The sequence below is a fragment of the Taurulus bubalis genome, assembly GCF_910589615.1.
Source record: "Taurulus bubalis genome assembly, chromosome: 3".
NCBI classification, from domain to species: Eukaryota; Metazoa; Chordata; class Actinopteri; order Perciformes; family Cottidae; genus Taurulus; species Taurulus bubalis.
The window spans coordinates 13302415-13318553 of NC_136591.1; the positions used below are offsets into that span (position 1 = coordinate 13302415).

Below are 16139 nucleotides of genomic sequence, written 5' to 3' on the forward strand. Positions count from 1 at the left end.
AGTTTGTGCATGCATGAAAGTCTTGACAACTGGCTCAAATTAATTATTTAACATGCACTTATTGTCACAGTAAAAAAAAAAAGGGACAGTTTCTACGACGGTGTGGATATAACCAAAGACTCTTTAAGAGTAGTATGTGAGGAGGAATGGGTCGGCGGTCGCTCACATGACCATGCAGTTATCCTGAGGGTTGCAGAGCTTTATTTGGACAAGAAGTCAGGTCAGGGTGTTGGGGCCGGAGTACAGATTGCTCTCTCAGTCAAGTCACACAGTCCTGCTGCAGCTCAGCCAAGCACTATTCTTTCAGGTCATTTTGTCTCTAATTGATAGTGCAGCTGAAGACGGGAGAGAGAAGGGAAGAGGGGATAACGTGCAGCAAAGAACGACGGGTCTGATTGTGTCACTTAAAACAATGCTGCAACCAAATGCAGCAGAAAAGATGTTGTGGACTACAACAGTGACACAAATCATAATCCCAAATGCAGGCATTAATGGAGATAAACTGTAACCAGATGAACACACACTGTTGCAGAAGTACAGTTGCATTGCTAAATGCAGACAGCTGCACATGCAACTAAAATCAATCACGGCTCTGCACACTCGCACACGTGTCGCACGCACAACCCTCGGAGCTCTAGTTATCTCTTGAGGCTTGTTAGGTTTCCTCGGTGTCCTTGGGATTTAATAGTACCATCAGGCGAGCAAGCCAATACTCCCTAACAACTAGCAACACAATGCATGGAGGATACACTGAAACTCAACATAGTAAACCTTCATAAACACAGCACGGTGAATGGAGCTGTCTGTAGCGCGAGAAATCCCCAACAGACGGAAATAACAATGAATATTTAGCCAGGGAATATTCCAAATTTATTTACCCATAAGGGAAACAGATGTGGTTAAGAGAAAGGTTGATTAAGCAAGCGTAAGCTCTCAAATTGTTCACAAAATGTAATTATTTTGGTCCTAAAGTGTTCAGGGGGTTTATCGTGTTTTTGTTGATCTTCATAATGGTAATTAAAACAATGTCATGATCTGGTGTGTGGGTGGTGGATAATTTAGCTTGTGTATAAAAGAGCAGGCGTTTGGCTCATGATGCCGTATACTGCTTGTCTGCATAATAGTGGGAAGTTTTTGCTTCAGTATAATTAGGTGTCCCTATATTCCTGTGTATGTAAATTTGCAGTGGACAAGCGTGACTCTTGTCTCTCTTGAGCATGACGTAAGTTTCTTCTTACAACTAATGAATCATGTTTGGTAATCTACATTATCATACATATGTGTATGCATGTCTGCAAGCAAATCAATCACAGTTTTATCCTTTTGTTATAGCTGTGAAATGACTTAACATATAATTTACTATGAGGCCATCGACCAACTGTAAACACCCTCCACTGTGTGGTCCGCAGCTATGAAGTTACTGATGACCTCAAAGCACACATACGCACGAACGCTCGCTCGCTTTTGACCAGACTCTCACTATCCGTACGCCAGCAGTGTCTCCCCTACCGTTATTCCCTATATTATTATAAATTTAGGGGAAAAAAAGGGGGGGCGCCCCCCTATTTTTATAACGGCAGATATTAGAAGTCATTTAAGGTTCTCTTTCCTTTAGAACAGGTCTACACCTTGTTCTGTTATTAAACAAACTAAACGGCCGTATGTTATTGATCGTATCTACACGACAGCTTGTCATTTATGTCTCTACATGATGCGTCTACTTCTCTGCTCTCTGTGTCGCGCACGGCAGAACTCTGCTGTGCGCGACACAGAAAAAAAAAAAAAAAAGACTTCCTGTTAGTTCCGATCTTTTGTCTACTTGTAGTTTACAGAGTTCAGCTAATTGTTTTCCACAAGAAGATATTTACTAGTAACTCAATATTAGTTATTTATTTTTCTAACACAGTGATAGCACTTTTCTTTTTTTTGTCTGATGGAGCGATCTGGTTTACTTGAAAGGGATTGCAATGCTCTTTATTCTATTGTTTATAAAAGCACAGACGGAGTCACTAGTACTGTGAGGTATTACTTTGTAGTACTGTGAGGTACCACTATGTAGTATGTCCGTCTGTCTGTCCGTGTCCCCCGCCCCCCTGAAGCTGTAAACCTGGGGGAAACACTGGCCAGGATTGCAATACACTGGCGGAAACACAGAGTATGCCCGTCAGACACATAGCTGAAAATCTCACAGCTAAACTAATTGATAAAGTGGAGGCAGGTCGGCTTATTAGGCTCAACAGACGTACAAAGTACTTGAGCCTGATATCGGTGTTGCATCCTAAATAAGTGCAGTGTTCAATGTGTTTCTATGTTCAGTGGTTTCTATGTGTTGTTGTCCATGAGTCCAGTCTATTCTCGTGATAGTTCAGCACAACCTGCGTGGATTTATTTTTCTTCTTTGGTTTTTATTTTGGAGGTCAAAGGTCAAGGTCAATGTGACCTCCCAATCTTGTGAAGCAATATCTCAGAAAAGCCTTGATCAAATTTCAGCAAATTTGGCTCCAATGTCCACTTTCTCCATCGACATTAAGTCTCGCTCGTCTGACGTGAGTGATAATGCAGCCTTAATACACGGGAGCAGGAGCAGGGGGTGGGCCTGGCTTTAATTGTAGACTGTTTGTGATGGAAATTAGATCTCACTCAATAAATAATGGGGAGAGATTAGGTCCAGCCCCAGGGTCGAGACTGGCTGTTCAGACAGCTATTGACTCTGCAGCACTCCACTCCGAATCACATTTGATTTAATGACATGTGTGTTTGCATATGCATGTTCATTGTGTGTGTGCGCCAGAGAAGAGTGTGATTTATCAATTTACTCTATTGCTGATTGGCCAAAAGATGTGTATGGATGACGACTATCTTCACTGCACAAGAAACTATTACGGTGGGGTCCAGTACATTATTTGACATATCTATTGACATGACTGAGAGGGAGCAGATGAAATAAGACATTCATATTTCTCTGGCCCCGGTTTGGAAGAATGTTGCCATGCAAAACTCAGAAAGCTTATTTATTGCTCCTTTTTTATTGCTCCTTTTATATAAAGTACATGGTGTCTAAATGGTGCGAAAAGCAAACTACTGGCAAAGAAAATAAAAGATTAAATGGCATGTAAAAATGAATAACTGCTGATTAACTTGACATGTGTCACATTTTTATATATTTGTTTTTTTGTTCTGTATGTCATTTACATTTCTCATTTTTTGTGTGTGTTTCTTCCAGATCCCGACCTGCCACCATTATGATGGGACCCATTCCGGCATAAGGCTTTGTAGTCCTCAAGTTACAAGAAAAGAATGGGTTTACGCTGAGACCATGAAAGCATCGTATGCTCCAGCAGACACCAGCAGACTCTGATACTGTCCACCCTGCGCCTCCCTCCCTCCATCCCCCACTCTCTCACTCATTCTCTTCCCTTCCCTTAAAGAAAGATCACAATCTGATAACTCTTCCCCCAAGCTTTTGGCGGCAGCTCAGATTTCCTGGAAATTGTACTGAGATCTGGATTCTAAAGACGAAGATTCTATTTTCGGTCCAGGATAGACCAACGGGCTTTTGAAGAAACGGCAGTGTTGAAATAATCATATCCTCCCCTCTTTTACTCTCCCACTATTCCTCATTTCTATCCTCCAAGTCCCAGAGGCACCAACTGATGGAGAGACAAAGGAGAGAGTCAGGATAAGGACACAAATTAGAGCATCAGAGAGAACAGGAAGAAAGAAACCTGCTGATTCGTCAGGAAAATTGGAGAGGGGTCTCTGTGAGGGTTACTTTACCCAGTGAGCTTGATATCCCATTTAAGTGGTATATAATACTTGTTGTTTACGTTTCAAATCTGTTCGCCACAGTTAAAGTAAGAATCTAGAATTCATTAGACCTATAGGGCATCAAGTAGAGAAGGGGAAACTTGGGAACAGGGAGCATGACAAGGGGGTTAAGATTCCTGGGTTGGCCCCTGTGGCCTGTGGCCCTCTTCAGCCTGCTCACTACAGTGAAGATGCTGGAATTTGGTGGGGCACCTGGCCAGTGGGCACGCTACGGACGCTGGGAAGCCGGATCAGTGGGCGAGCTGAGCTTCAGTCTCAAGACAAACATCAGCAAAGCGTTGGTACTCTACCTGGATGATGGAGGCAACTGTGACTTCTTGGAGCTTCTGATTGCGGGTGGGCGCCTCCAGCTGCGCTTTGCCATCCACTGTGCCGAGCCGGCCACCTTGCACATGGAGACACGCGTGAATGATGACCGCTGGCACATGGTCTTGCTCACCCGCAACTTCCGTGAGACCCTCCTGATGGTCGATGGTGAGACAAAAGTGGCTGAGGTCAAGTCCAAGAGGAAGGAGATGGCAGTGGTCAGTGACCTGTTTGTGGGCGGGATCCCGCCTGATGTGCGCCTGTCAGCTCTGACTTCAAGCACGGTGAAGTACGAGCCACCTTTCTTGGGCTTGATCTCCAATCTGAAGGTGGGGGAGATGCCGCCCACTTTGTTAAATAGCCAAGGCATTCAGAGCGACCTGGAGTACCTGTGCACCAAACAGAACCCATGCTTCAATGGAGGGTTCTGCTCTATTCAGTATGGAGAAGTTCACTGTGACTGCACCCACACCCGCTTCAAGGGGAAGTACTGCAAGGAAGGTAAGGAAGCATCATACTGTATCTGCTCTACCCTGGTTTTATTGCATTGTTCCTGTGCAGTACTCATGGTAAAGCTTGAATACATCTGCTGTCGGTATAATGATCTCATATATCTGTTTGCTTCCATAATAATCTATCGTATGCCATGAGGCGTTTGAGATTGAGCCTCATCTTTGAGGTTTTGTGGTCATGTTGTTAAAATGTAATCTCGAAGGGGTCAGCGATATGAGAGGTTCTGGGTTGTAAAGTCAGTTGTACAGTTTTGATGTGTATATATTATACACAAATAGTCTCTTCCTGACCTTTTCTCAGCCCATTGCAGTGAAGTAATATGTGTTTTTGAGGCAGAAAGATGTTTGTGTTCTAGAAGGGTTTCATAGTTAAGGTTAGACCCAGTGAGGGCTAAGAGGAAGGAGGACAATGTGCTCTCTGAAAAGGCAGTCATATTGCTATTTTCAGTCTTCTACTGTCAAGAAAAAAAAAGTCATTGCTTGAAAGATAAAAAACAAACAAAAAACATTTTCTTAGGGATTATGCGACTCATACATAACATTTAGACGTGGCACAGGTGCTACCTTGAATGTGGCTGGTATTTTTTTCAAAAACAATTCTGGTTGCTGAAGGTGCTGAATATCTAAACAGAATATTTAAAATGCAAAATTACACATTGTAGGTCTGCTTTTCAACTGGCTTTCTTTTCTTTCTTTTCCTTCTTCCCAAACCTATTGTCTTGGGTGTACACCTTGCTCTCCCCTTCATTTGCTCCTGGAATATGCTCCTGTGCTGTCAGCTCATGTCAAACTGTGTTCTGTTTTACACTTCACTGACACATCCTATTTCCATATCTACGCCTCCTCCTCCCGCTTCTACTTTACGTTCATCCGCCTCTCTGTTTCTCTTCGTCCTGCAGCGTTTCCTTCACCCACCTCACACCTTCTCTTAAGGCTATCTGGGCTTTCCGTCTCTCCTCCCCTCCCTCCTCCCTTCCCTCCTCCCCCCTCTCTCCAGAGTTCACTCCCCTTCTCCACTTATCTCTCTCTCACCTTTACCCGCTGTCAGCTCTTTCTAATCCCGCCTCTCCTCCCACTGCACTTATCTCCCTCCTCTCTTTCAAACTGTTGTCATCTTCACACCTTGCTTCTGAATTCTCTCATCCTCTATGCAGCCGTCTGAAACTACTTGCTCCATCTTGATCATTTGTATTGGGCTTGGGGTGGAGCCAATATTATCTCCGGTTTGCCGTTATACAGTATGTACTAGTAATAATCTTTCGCATAATCCATAATAAGGAGTAGACTCTCTTGCTCCTACTTTATCCTGCGTGACGAAATGAGTTGTAATTGCTGGATCTTCAAAAGGTAGATAACTACTTTGCCAGCAGTTATGTGCCAATTGTTTAAAGTACTGCATTTTTGTGGCACCCAGAGATAAGCTTTGACAAGGCTGAAATAAAGATATCAACCCACACAGATTATATTTTTTAAATGTTCTGTTTGAGTATTGCTTTTGATAGATGAAGTAAGAAAGAAATAATAATAAAAAATGAAAACAAATCTGAATGTTGCCATGATTTTGATCCAATCGTTTAAGTGGTTTTGATGTAGAAAGTCTAGCAAAGATTTAGGTCTATCTGTCCGTCTGTTTCTCTTTCTTGGTGTCGATCTCAGCATGTCTCTCATTTCTCTCTCTCTCTCTCTTTCTCTCTCTGTGTGTGTGTGTGTGAACTGTGTGTCAGATTGCTGTGTGGTTGCTGGAAGCAGATGCTGCTGCCTGTCTATTGGCTAAATTCAGAGCAGAAATCCAATGCAGTGCTACAGTGACTGCAGGAAACATTTGTCCTTTTGAAATGGAGAGAGGGAGAAAGCGAGAGGGAGATAGTGGGAGAGAATTAAGATAGAGGTGAGGAGCGGAGAAACAGAACAAGAGGGAATCAGGGAGAGAGCAGTGGTCGATGAACAGTGAGCAATGGAGAGGGCGAGCATAAAGATATGCATTTGTTCAGTGTTAATTTATTCTCAGAGATGTTTTTTGGATTGAGTGCGTTAATTGGGTCATTATGGCTGCCTGCCGTTGCAGCGACGTGTTTCTTCATTTTATCGAGCACGTCGGTGGGAATGTAAAGGTCTCTCTCTTGTAGTTGATTTTAAGACTCTTAAGATGGCAGAACTAACACATCAAGGTCTCGCTGTGCTAGCTCTGTGGTGAAGGGGACATGTCTAGGAAAGCTTATTTTTTTAAAGGCCTGCTGACTTCAGAGAGAACGAGTGCACAATTTCATGGGAACATTTCTAATTACAAGATGAGTAGGGCTGCACCGAATGTCAATAATGGTACATCCAAAGCGTCTATTGAGGTTTTTGAATTAAGTTTTGAATGTTGTTGTTCTAGTGGTTAAACATAATCTATGGTGCAGTTAGTATGCTCCTACTCTGCCCCGTTAATAGCCTGCCGGTGTGTGCCTGCGGGAGAGCAAACACTCTTTTGACCGCAGTGAAACTGTTGTTTTTGAAAGGCAACTCATTTGGATAAATGCAGAATATTTCATGAACATCTTGTGAATTTTTGAAAATCCCAACTAGAATGCTGGTTTGCAACTTTTTGACCTTTGCCACCCAAACCTGTGATATTTTCTAGTAGTCTGAGCATGAGCGTACTTGTGTGTTGTGGGTTGACCTGCGCATCACTACGCAGCCACCAGAGTAATTTATCTGCAGAAATACAGGGTTCAAACAGAATGAATACACATACTATTTACATAAAGAAGAATCTGCAAAGCCTTTGTTGATTTACAATTTTTATGTCAACATGATGTTTGAAGCTTTGAACTATTGGTTATTTTTCATGCATGTAGCAATAATAGTTCTGTTGAATTTAGTAATTCAGTACATCAGTGAATTGATACTTTGATGCAATATATTTCTGCAATTGATCCATCAACTCAAGCATGGACATGCATCATGTACGCATGCAACTCAGAGCAGCAGCTCATTAGCAGTGAAACTGTTTACGTGAAAAGATGCCAAAACATCTTGTTCACATGTGGGCGTTAAAGAAGCACTGGGATGAGACTCACCACAACGGTAGCTAATGGGCTTTTACAAGAGCAAAACAAATAAAACCCATATGTTTCATGGGCAACATGTAATTATACAAAATTGCAGCATGAGTGAAAGGTACCGAAAGGGCTTTTAAGAGAGAAACAAGGTTGAATGTTAATATGTAGAGTAGTTTGAGAATATGCAAAAGAATATTGAAAAAATTTCACATTTTGTCATGGCATTGTGCATAATTTCAATGACAAAATAAAAACAAAAATGGACACTTAAAATTTTAAAAAAAAAAAGGGTAATATATTGCCAAATCAGAACGGCATTAAATATTATAACCAGAAATGGCTTAGTTTGAAATTTACTCTAATTGGCAACTGGCGGACTGTGAGTGAGAGAGAGAGAGAGAGAGAGATCTCTCTACTACCTCTTTACTGATAGCTGCTCATGCATACAAGGCTTTGGAAGCGGCACGCTTTGATGTACACATTAGAGCTTACCAAGTGAGAAGGGATTTTGACACAAATAAGTTGCTTTCAAGTATGACTAGAGGAGGGAGGGGAAGGAAAAGAGCCAAACTTGAATCATGTGATCTTAACCATGCGTTGCATACACGTTCTCACAAGATGCGCGTTCAAAAACCACACTTTCACTCTCGGATAAATGATTGACCATTAAAATGATGTCCCACAATGGTCCAATTTACTACAAAAATATTGTCTTTCTGAAATCCTCGCATATGTTGAATGTCAGCCCAAATAGGAATCTGTAAATTCTGACCTTTGGATAAGACAGCTGAGGCTCTGTAATTTAAGGATGGTGGGCCATCTCATCACCCTCCAACACAGTTATTTATCCCACTGCGGGCAGGGTCTGTATCTACTGTTGCGTTCATTTGAATACAATTGATCTCACTCGGCTGTGCCTTCATCCATGTTCGGTACCGACAGGTTTCAGGATTTCTTTTATTTCGGCTCATTTATGTTCATATTGCTCAGGTCAAGTGGGAGGTTGTTCAGAAAGTATGAAGGTTGAAGGTTGAAGGCAAACATGCATACTAGTTTAAACTGCTGTATTTATGTGCTGCGTGTGCGTGTGCGTGTGTGTGCGTGTGCGTGTGTGTGTGTGTGAAGTGCACGTTCCCTGCTCTAGTCATAGATCCTGCATTTTGAAGTAGTTCTGGGCAGGCCCTTTTCCATTAGAGGTTGTAATTAAAGCCACTATGGGCCTCTGTGGGCCATTGTTTTTTCATAATTGATGCTGACCCTGGCTTTGTTCTCTGTTGAACCCCAAATGGCAATGTGGGGCCCTTTTGATTATCATACACAGCTGACTTGACAGACTTGCGCTCTTTTAAAATGTTGAATGTTAGACAGTCACAACAAATTCATTAGGTTAAAGAATAATGGAACAATGTTTGCCCAATGGTACCCATTTTCCTTGAGAGAAAGTGGACTGCAGATTAAAACTATGCATGAAATCAGTAGGAGTGCAACGAACCATTAAAAAGTACACGTTTGTATCAGCCTAAAGGAGAGGAAAAAAAAGTATATAAAACTTTAAGAGATGCCCCTATGCCACCTAAACAAACGCTGATCATCCATGATCCATATTGTTTGTTTTGTATTGTCAGCTGGTACGCGTACGCCCCAAAGATAATTTAAATCGCTCTGAAGCCAGTGTAAAACATCACACGTTTGATGTTATCATTTCACTTTGTTCTTGTCATCTAGTGTGTTTTTGCATAAATCCCACTATTCAAATTAATAGGAAATAAAATAATTTATTTTCAATAAAAAAAACAATTTGGTAGTTTTAATTATGTTTTCTATTATCTATTGTTTGAAACACTTCTCCTTTGTAAAATAAATGTTGTCTTTGTTCTTGCTGAAGAACTTTCATTGTGTGTGTGTGTGTGTGTGTGTGTGTGTGTGTTCCAATGTTAAAAATAATGCAACTTTGTAAATCTGAACAAAATATTAGAAATATTAGTTGGCTTAGCCGTTCAGCCGCTTAAGATCTGTTGGCGATTAGGGGTGGGAATAACCAGAGGTCCCACGATACGATATTATCACGATACTGCTATATTATTGCGATATATTGAGTATTGTGATATATTGAGATTTATTACCTTTTTTCAACCGCAAATTGTCCCCAAAGGAAAACTGTCTACATATTTCATCTAATAAGATAACGTTTTCAGTCTGTTCATCTCACTTCAATCATTTGTATTGCAGAAAATGGGACAAACTGACCAACACACCTGACAAACTGAACTGCTTGTATTACAGTCTGCATAGCTGCGTCATTCGAGCTGGACGCGCCGGAGAGGGGGCGGGGCTTATCTCTGTGGTTTATCTCCGTGCAAAGAGTTTTCATTTCTGCCATCCACCATGAAAAAAAAACACTATTTCTGCTTTATACTTGATGTGGAAATCCCGAAGACGCCATCGTGTCTGGGTTCATAATATTATCCGTAGGAATTTCACTGACTTCTCCAGGAACTGCGTCGGGATGACGGTGTTATGGATTAACAGGCGGCCGTCTTAACTGGAGACTTTCGTCCGAAAGTCGCCAGTTGACAAGGCCGTCTGTTAATCCGTAACACCGGATGTTTCCAGCGCTGCTAGAGGGCCCGTAGCCAGTTTGATTTATATTTTTTACGTCTTAGACCAGCGCGTGTCGCGCATGTTGTCCTATGCATCGTGCAACAGCTGTGCGAGCAGCGGCGCTTTGAGTGACAGGAAGTCCAGAGATTTAAACTCGGACGGCGCATTTCTCATTTCTTTCTCCGATGCCTCCCATGATTAATTACATAAAAGATCGTTACTTGGCTTATATCGCCACGCAAACTATCGTGATACTATGCTGCATCGATTTCCCCCCCACCATTATTGGCGATCGATCAGGGCATCTTTAATTTTGGGAGACGATGAGCTATGGTTTACATTTGAAAAGTTACCTTGCCTAACCAAATCATATTTACAGCGTAGGTGTGAATTTAGTTCTTTTTTTTTGCTTGTGATTGTAAATGTTTTTTGGCAGTGTCACAGAAAACTGGATGTTATTTGTCCCCATTTGCTGCTTGTTCTCTGGCAGTGGAATAAACACTATAGCCTCATTCATGAGGTTAAAAAGGTTGATGCAGCAGCTCTTTTCCACTTGGCAGCACCATATAGAGAAGTGTTCAGAAACAGCTGCTTAGCTTATTATTGCTCACTACTCCAATTCACTTTTCATCATCACATTTTAGCCTATATGTTGTAGTAAAGCAGAAATCTCGCCCCCTGAGGAGCCCTGCAGTTAACCGGCTGGACCCTGCATGTTGGGAGGTCCCCCCTCCCCCTCCCTGCCATGGACAGATGCTATTTGCAATTTTCCCTCAGACCAGAGTACTCTGGGATGTAGTAATTGATGAACGATAGGGGCTCAACACGGAACGCTTGGTGCCACGAACTTGGCATTTTGTATGCTGCAGCTCTACATTGTTTTAGCTAAAGCTTGAACATTATTTTGTTTTTTTATATAAATGACATTCAGAACAGTGAGCTCAAATGTATTAAGAATAACTACCTTAGCTTGTCTCAAGCTGTGAATAAGACCATAACACCCATTAACATGTTCTACAATTCTCTATTGATGTGTCAATATGGCGTAAAGAATATCACATGACTACCTTTTAACCTTTATCTTACGCAGTTACATTTCACATAATATATAACATAATTTTTTATTTTTTTATATGTTTGTGTTTCAAAAGGGCTGCATGTAGCCAATTTAAACTGTGAATATGTCATAATTCCTTTAAATAAGACGATCATTGGCACAATATCAAACCTTTATTTTAGTTTCATATAGTAGCACATTCGAAAATTCCCTGTGGCGGCACCTTAGCTTTTGGTTGTAATAGTTAGGGTAGGACTGTGATAGAACGGGGCTGGGCCAAAGGGTAGAGGACACCAAAGAGAGTCATTCATCATGGTGATAATTGTGTTATCTCCCCATTGACTGGCAACCACAGAGGGACGAGGTGGAAAGAGTTGCGGCTGAGTGTGCGGTTGCATAATTGTACTCTCAATTATCTTGTCCTGTATACACAAATACGTATAGTGCTAATGAGGGGGCTGTACCCCGTTAGGCCGCCTGAAGAGGTTCCATAGATAACCTTATCAGCAATATGTCTGCTTGTGACAACACAGGCTGACAGAATCCAAGCCTTGTCTTTTTTGCCTTCCCCAGCCAACTACACTGTTGAAGTTTAATGAAGTCCTCCTGCTTCAAGTCTCCATTGGATCTGATCGCTGCAATTTTGTTTGCGTTTATCAAAGCCGTTTTGTTACAGCTCTGTTGCTGCTGTGTGCTGTTGGGACTTTGTGTTTGTAAAGTAGCTGTTGTTATCTTTCGATCGTTATGGCTCTCTTCCCCCCCCTTCTTTTAGTTACCCAAGCAATTCCTTAATTTCTCTGTTTGTGTTGGTTGGCATCGGGCACAGATCGGAAGAATACGGAGATGTTTTACTTTAGTGTCTTGTTAGAATTTTCTAAAAAGTACAAATTTCCCCCTAAAGTCACAGTGGTAGTAAAAGTAAAAACAGACTTGATTATAGTGTACTTATCCAAAGAAGGTTAGTCAGTGCACAGTCAAAAAACAAGTAGTAAACCCACTAGGTAATACAATTGCATATCACAATGTCTACACTGAATTAGAATGTACTCTTTAAAAAGCAATTCGGTAGCTAATCTCTCTAAGAAAATCTTCTTAACAAAAGTACATAGGTTTGCATGAAATTATACTTTAGTAGAGCTGAACCTCTGATGGAAGAACTGAACCAAATGTAGCTTTCCAGTCGGACAGCCAGTGATGAATATGAGGATACCACCAATAACCTCTTATTTTCCCCTTTTCCGGCCTCTCTTTTTTTTATGTTTATAGTGAATATCTAGTTTTTTGCTCTCTAGTCACCTTACTTTCTTTATCTCATCCCCTTGTAGTTGATTTACCCATCATCCGCTGTTTTTTTCCCTCCCTCTACTATCGATTCTGTGGTCATATAGCTTTTTACTGATTTTAAGAGTCCCTAGTTCAAAGGACACATGCTCCTGAGTCTCCAGCCTCCTTTTGAAAGATTCCCAACACCCTCAAACAGACAGCAATGCAAAAATCCAGCATTTGGGCATGGTCTCCTAATATTCCTCAATTTCTCAAGCTTTGATCAAAGGATGTCAAGCTATAGGCTCATCTCATTCTCTCTTGGCATGATATCTTCTTATGTCTTGCCTTCACGGTTTTTCTTACTTCTGTGCTTTTGCTTTGTGAGAAGGGAGAAAGACCATTCATTATTGTACAGCTAAATAACAGATTCTGATCCAGTCTCCTTTGTTGAAAAAAAAAAAAGAGACTTCCTTGAGACCCAAATCCCCTAATTCCTCCCTTCTTTTGCGCCGTATGAATACTTTTATGCAGATTGCTTTTCCTTGCGGAAGCAAAAAGCAAGCATTAATGGATTAAAGTCTGAGGTTAAGTTGCCTGGCTCAAAGGAGCCGATGAGTGTTAAGCACACTCAAAACACATTTGTTTTGACTTGTATGATGCAAAGGGTTGTTCTGGTGCAATCAAGCATACAGTTTGCAGGGAGGGTGTCAATCTGATGTTTTCCTCCCACTACCTTTCTCACCCTTTTCTCAGGTGAGCCTTTACTGACTTGAAGGTCCCTGCCAGCGTGATCAACCGTCACATGCAATTAAGGTGGATGTCTACCCTTGCTGTCACTCTACAGGTTGAAGAGTGAGCGTAAGGTCCTGCTCACATGTCACATGCTATCCATCCCCTTTGTGGCTGATCTGTAAGAGAACCAGTTGGCCGAAACAAAAGACAACCAGTCTGTGAAGTTAACCCTTTTAAAGCTTTAGAAACCCTTTATCAGATTTATCTGGCACATTTAATTGGCCAATATGGACCTTTTGCAAATATATATCACACTATTCATATTATGTTGGGCTTAAAAGGGCACGGAGATCCATATGTATGGCCATATGACAATGGTCATACATTGGGTATGCCCAAGGCACAACAACAACAACAACAACGTATTATAGCGGCATTTAAGAAACTGTTAGCGGCAGAAACCAACTGGGCGAAAGCTATTATCAAATCTATTGGGGTGTTTATTTCTGCATTAGGCATATTGATCAAAAGAAGACAGTATCTAAAATAGCTGGTTTGGATATTAATGACATCATGAAATTGTTATATTCAGTTTTACAAGGAAAACTATGTCAATGTCAAGCTTTAAGTTATGTTATACTTCTGCACAGTGAGCCATATAGCTTATGAGCTACACAGCTTATGACTTAAACATTGATATTGTATCAGAACTGTGGCCGATACCCAAAGCCCAGGTATCAGGACTAAGAAGGTCTGATTAGTGCATCCCTTTTATTGGACAACCCCTTTCCTGCAGTTGCTGTGAACTGTTAATCTCAGAGAACCAGTTTAGCTCTGTAACCCCTGAGCGGTTTCTGAAAATGATGACTGACTGTATTGTGACTGATAGGAGATCCTTGCAACTCCATGCATCAAGAGAACCCCTGTGGCTCTCTCCTGGACAACTTGTTTGTGCATTGAGTTATACATGGGGAGGCAGGGAGGAAGTGTTTTGGGGAACAAACAGCAGGGTAAAAAAGGTGTGAAAGCATGGAAGAGTATTTGGACCTCAGCGATGCTCAGAAGCTGTTGACACAGACGGCGAGAAAGCCCTCATCATTCCTCAGTCCCTCCTCTCTTCTGGGATTCCACTTCAATCTAACACTGGCCAGATGAGCTTCAAATATGACTGTTATCCCCCTCCTCTTGCCTGCCAAAAATGCTTACTACTGGAATAAGACATTTTTGATATGGGTAGACGGGGTTCTGATACCTCCCATCATGCCCCTAACTTGAGTGTGACTTGAGCCACTGTCGATACAGACACAAAAATACCCTGCATTGCACTCAAGTATGTGCAGGAGAGGCCTTGATCGCAGCATGCAACTTCAGTGGCATCACAGCAGATATCTGCACAAACAGGCTGGCATTTATTTGTACTTTTATGGATCTCCTGTGAACCGGGCTGATTCTATGACATTTATTTAGCCTTCCAAACAGACAGGACCACCTATGGCGTTAATACAGCTCCGGCAACACCAAATTACTAGGAAATGAGGTCTGATTGCTGATGTGCCTGCTGCTGTAATGCCGTCACTCAAGTTGCAAGCTGTTTGTGCTTGTGGCTCATCAGAGCTCTCCCGCCTCGCTGCTGAGTGAGACTTGACGACACAGCGGATAAAACTTCTGCTTTATTTATTTATTTCTACACAGCTTCCAATTTGCTTTTGCATTTTATACATTAAATAACTCGGCTTATCGACGAGCTCTGGCCATCTGACACAATCTGTCCGGTTCTGGGAGTGTGGGGAAGATAGCGAGAAATTTGGGGCCAAATTGCGACACAATTCCCTTCCTGTTCTCATCGACGAAGCCACGATTAGTTAGGTGAACCACGAAGAAGAATGGCATACAACGTGCAAAGAGTGCAGCAATATAAAGAGGGAAATGTGGCTAATTGGAGGACAGAAAGAAGCTGCATGACATAACAATGTGGCAGCAGTGGTGATAAAATCATCCAACACGTTAAGAACCGGCTTATGTCTTTGATGGATTGCCCAGGGTGATATTTGTCAGAGAAAATGGAACAGCTTGAGGGGCACACTGTGAGTGCAGCGGGGCAGCACATGGTGATGCCAGCCTGTAGATGCCGTGTCTGCGGGAATGCGTAGAATTGCAATTACGGGACGTATGCGTGAGTCTCAGTTTGTGCAAGGGGTGAGGCTTTCAGCTTCTATGTGGAAATTTGGGAATATCCACAAAAAGCAAATATAACGGGCTCGTCTCTCAATGTGTGTGAAGACGTTTCACCTTTTCTCCTCTGTACATCCAGTTCTCCCACTGCCAAAACCGATGCTTTACCTACCACACAGGCACAGATCTTAATGACAGTTTTCACTTTCATCAGCATCGATAGCCAACACAGCCAACAGAGTGACCCAAGGTATTCTTCTTGCTTCTGGAAATATTGGAACAAGTGCCTGTATGTTTTTAACCACGATTGACTTTTTAACTGCAATGATTGATGCAATGAATACTGTGTCCTCGTCTTGTATTGTATTTTATATATTGTTGTTTTTTGTGTTTGTTGTAATGCAACTAAACAGATTTTATTCTCACATTCTGAGATAATTATTGTAATTATTCCTTTTCTCTTATGCTTTTGCAGCAGTCATCACAACGTAGCGCTGCATTTATTCACAGCCAGCCTCCCCAGCAAAAGGACTTAATCACACATTACCATAAACACACAAACACATTGACACACATCCTCTGGCGTGACTGCTCACAAGTTGAGCAGGAAAGATAAATATT

At 41.8% G+C, this 16139-nt stretch overlaps 1 protein-coding gene across 6 annotated transcripts in view; it reads left to right on the forward strand.

The window, feature by feature from the left end:
• Positions 1–3923: 3923 nt before the first annotated feature.
• The window catches only part of nrxn2b (neurexin 2b), a gene marked incomplete at both ends in the record, with an annotated part of 555176 nt that continues 542960 nt past the window's right edge, over positions 3924–16139 (forward strand). The window contains one exon of one of the 6 annotated variants that reach the window (XM_079216104.1): positions 3924–4653. In XM_079216104.1, coding sequence (XP_079072230.1) covers positions 3924–4653 — 730 coding nt within the window. Of the gene's footprint in view, positions 4690–16139 lie in introns of all 6 variants that reach the window. The other 5 variants (XM_079216103.1, XM_079216106.1, XM_079216105.1 and 2 more) reach the window with 5 other exon arrangements.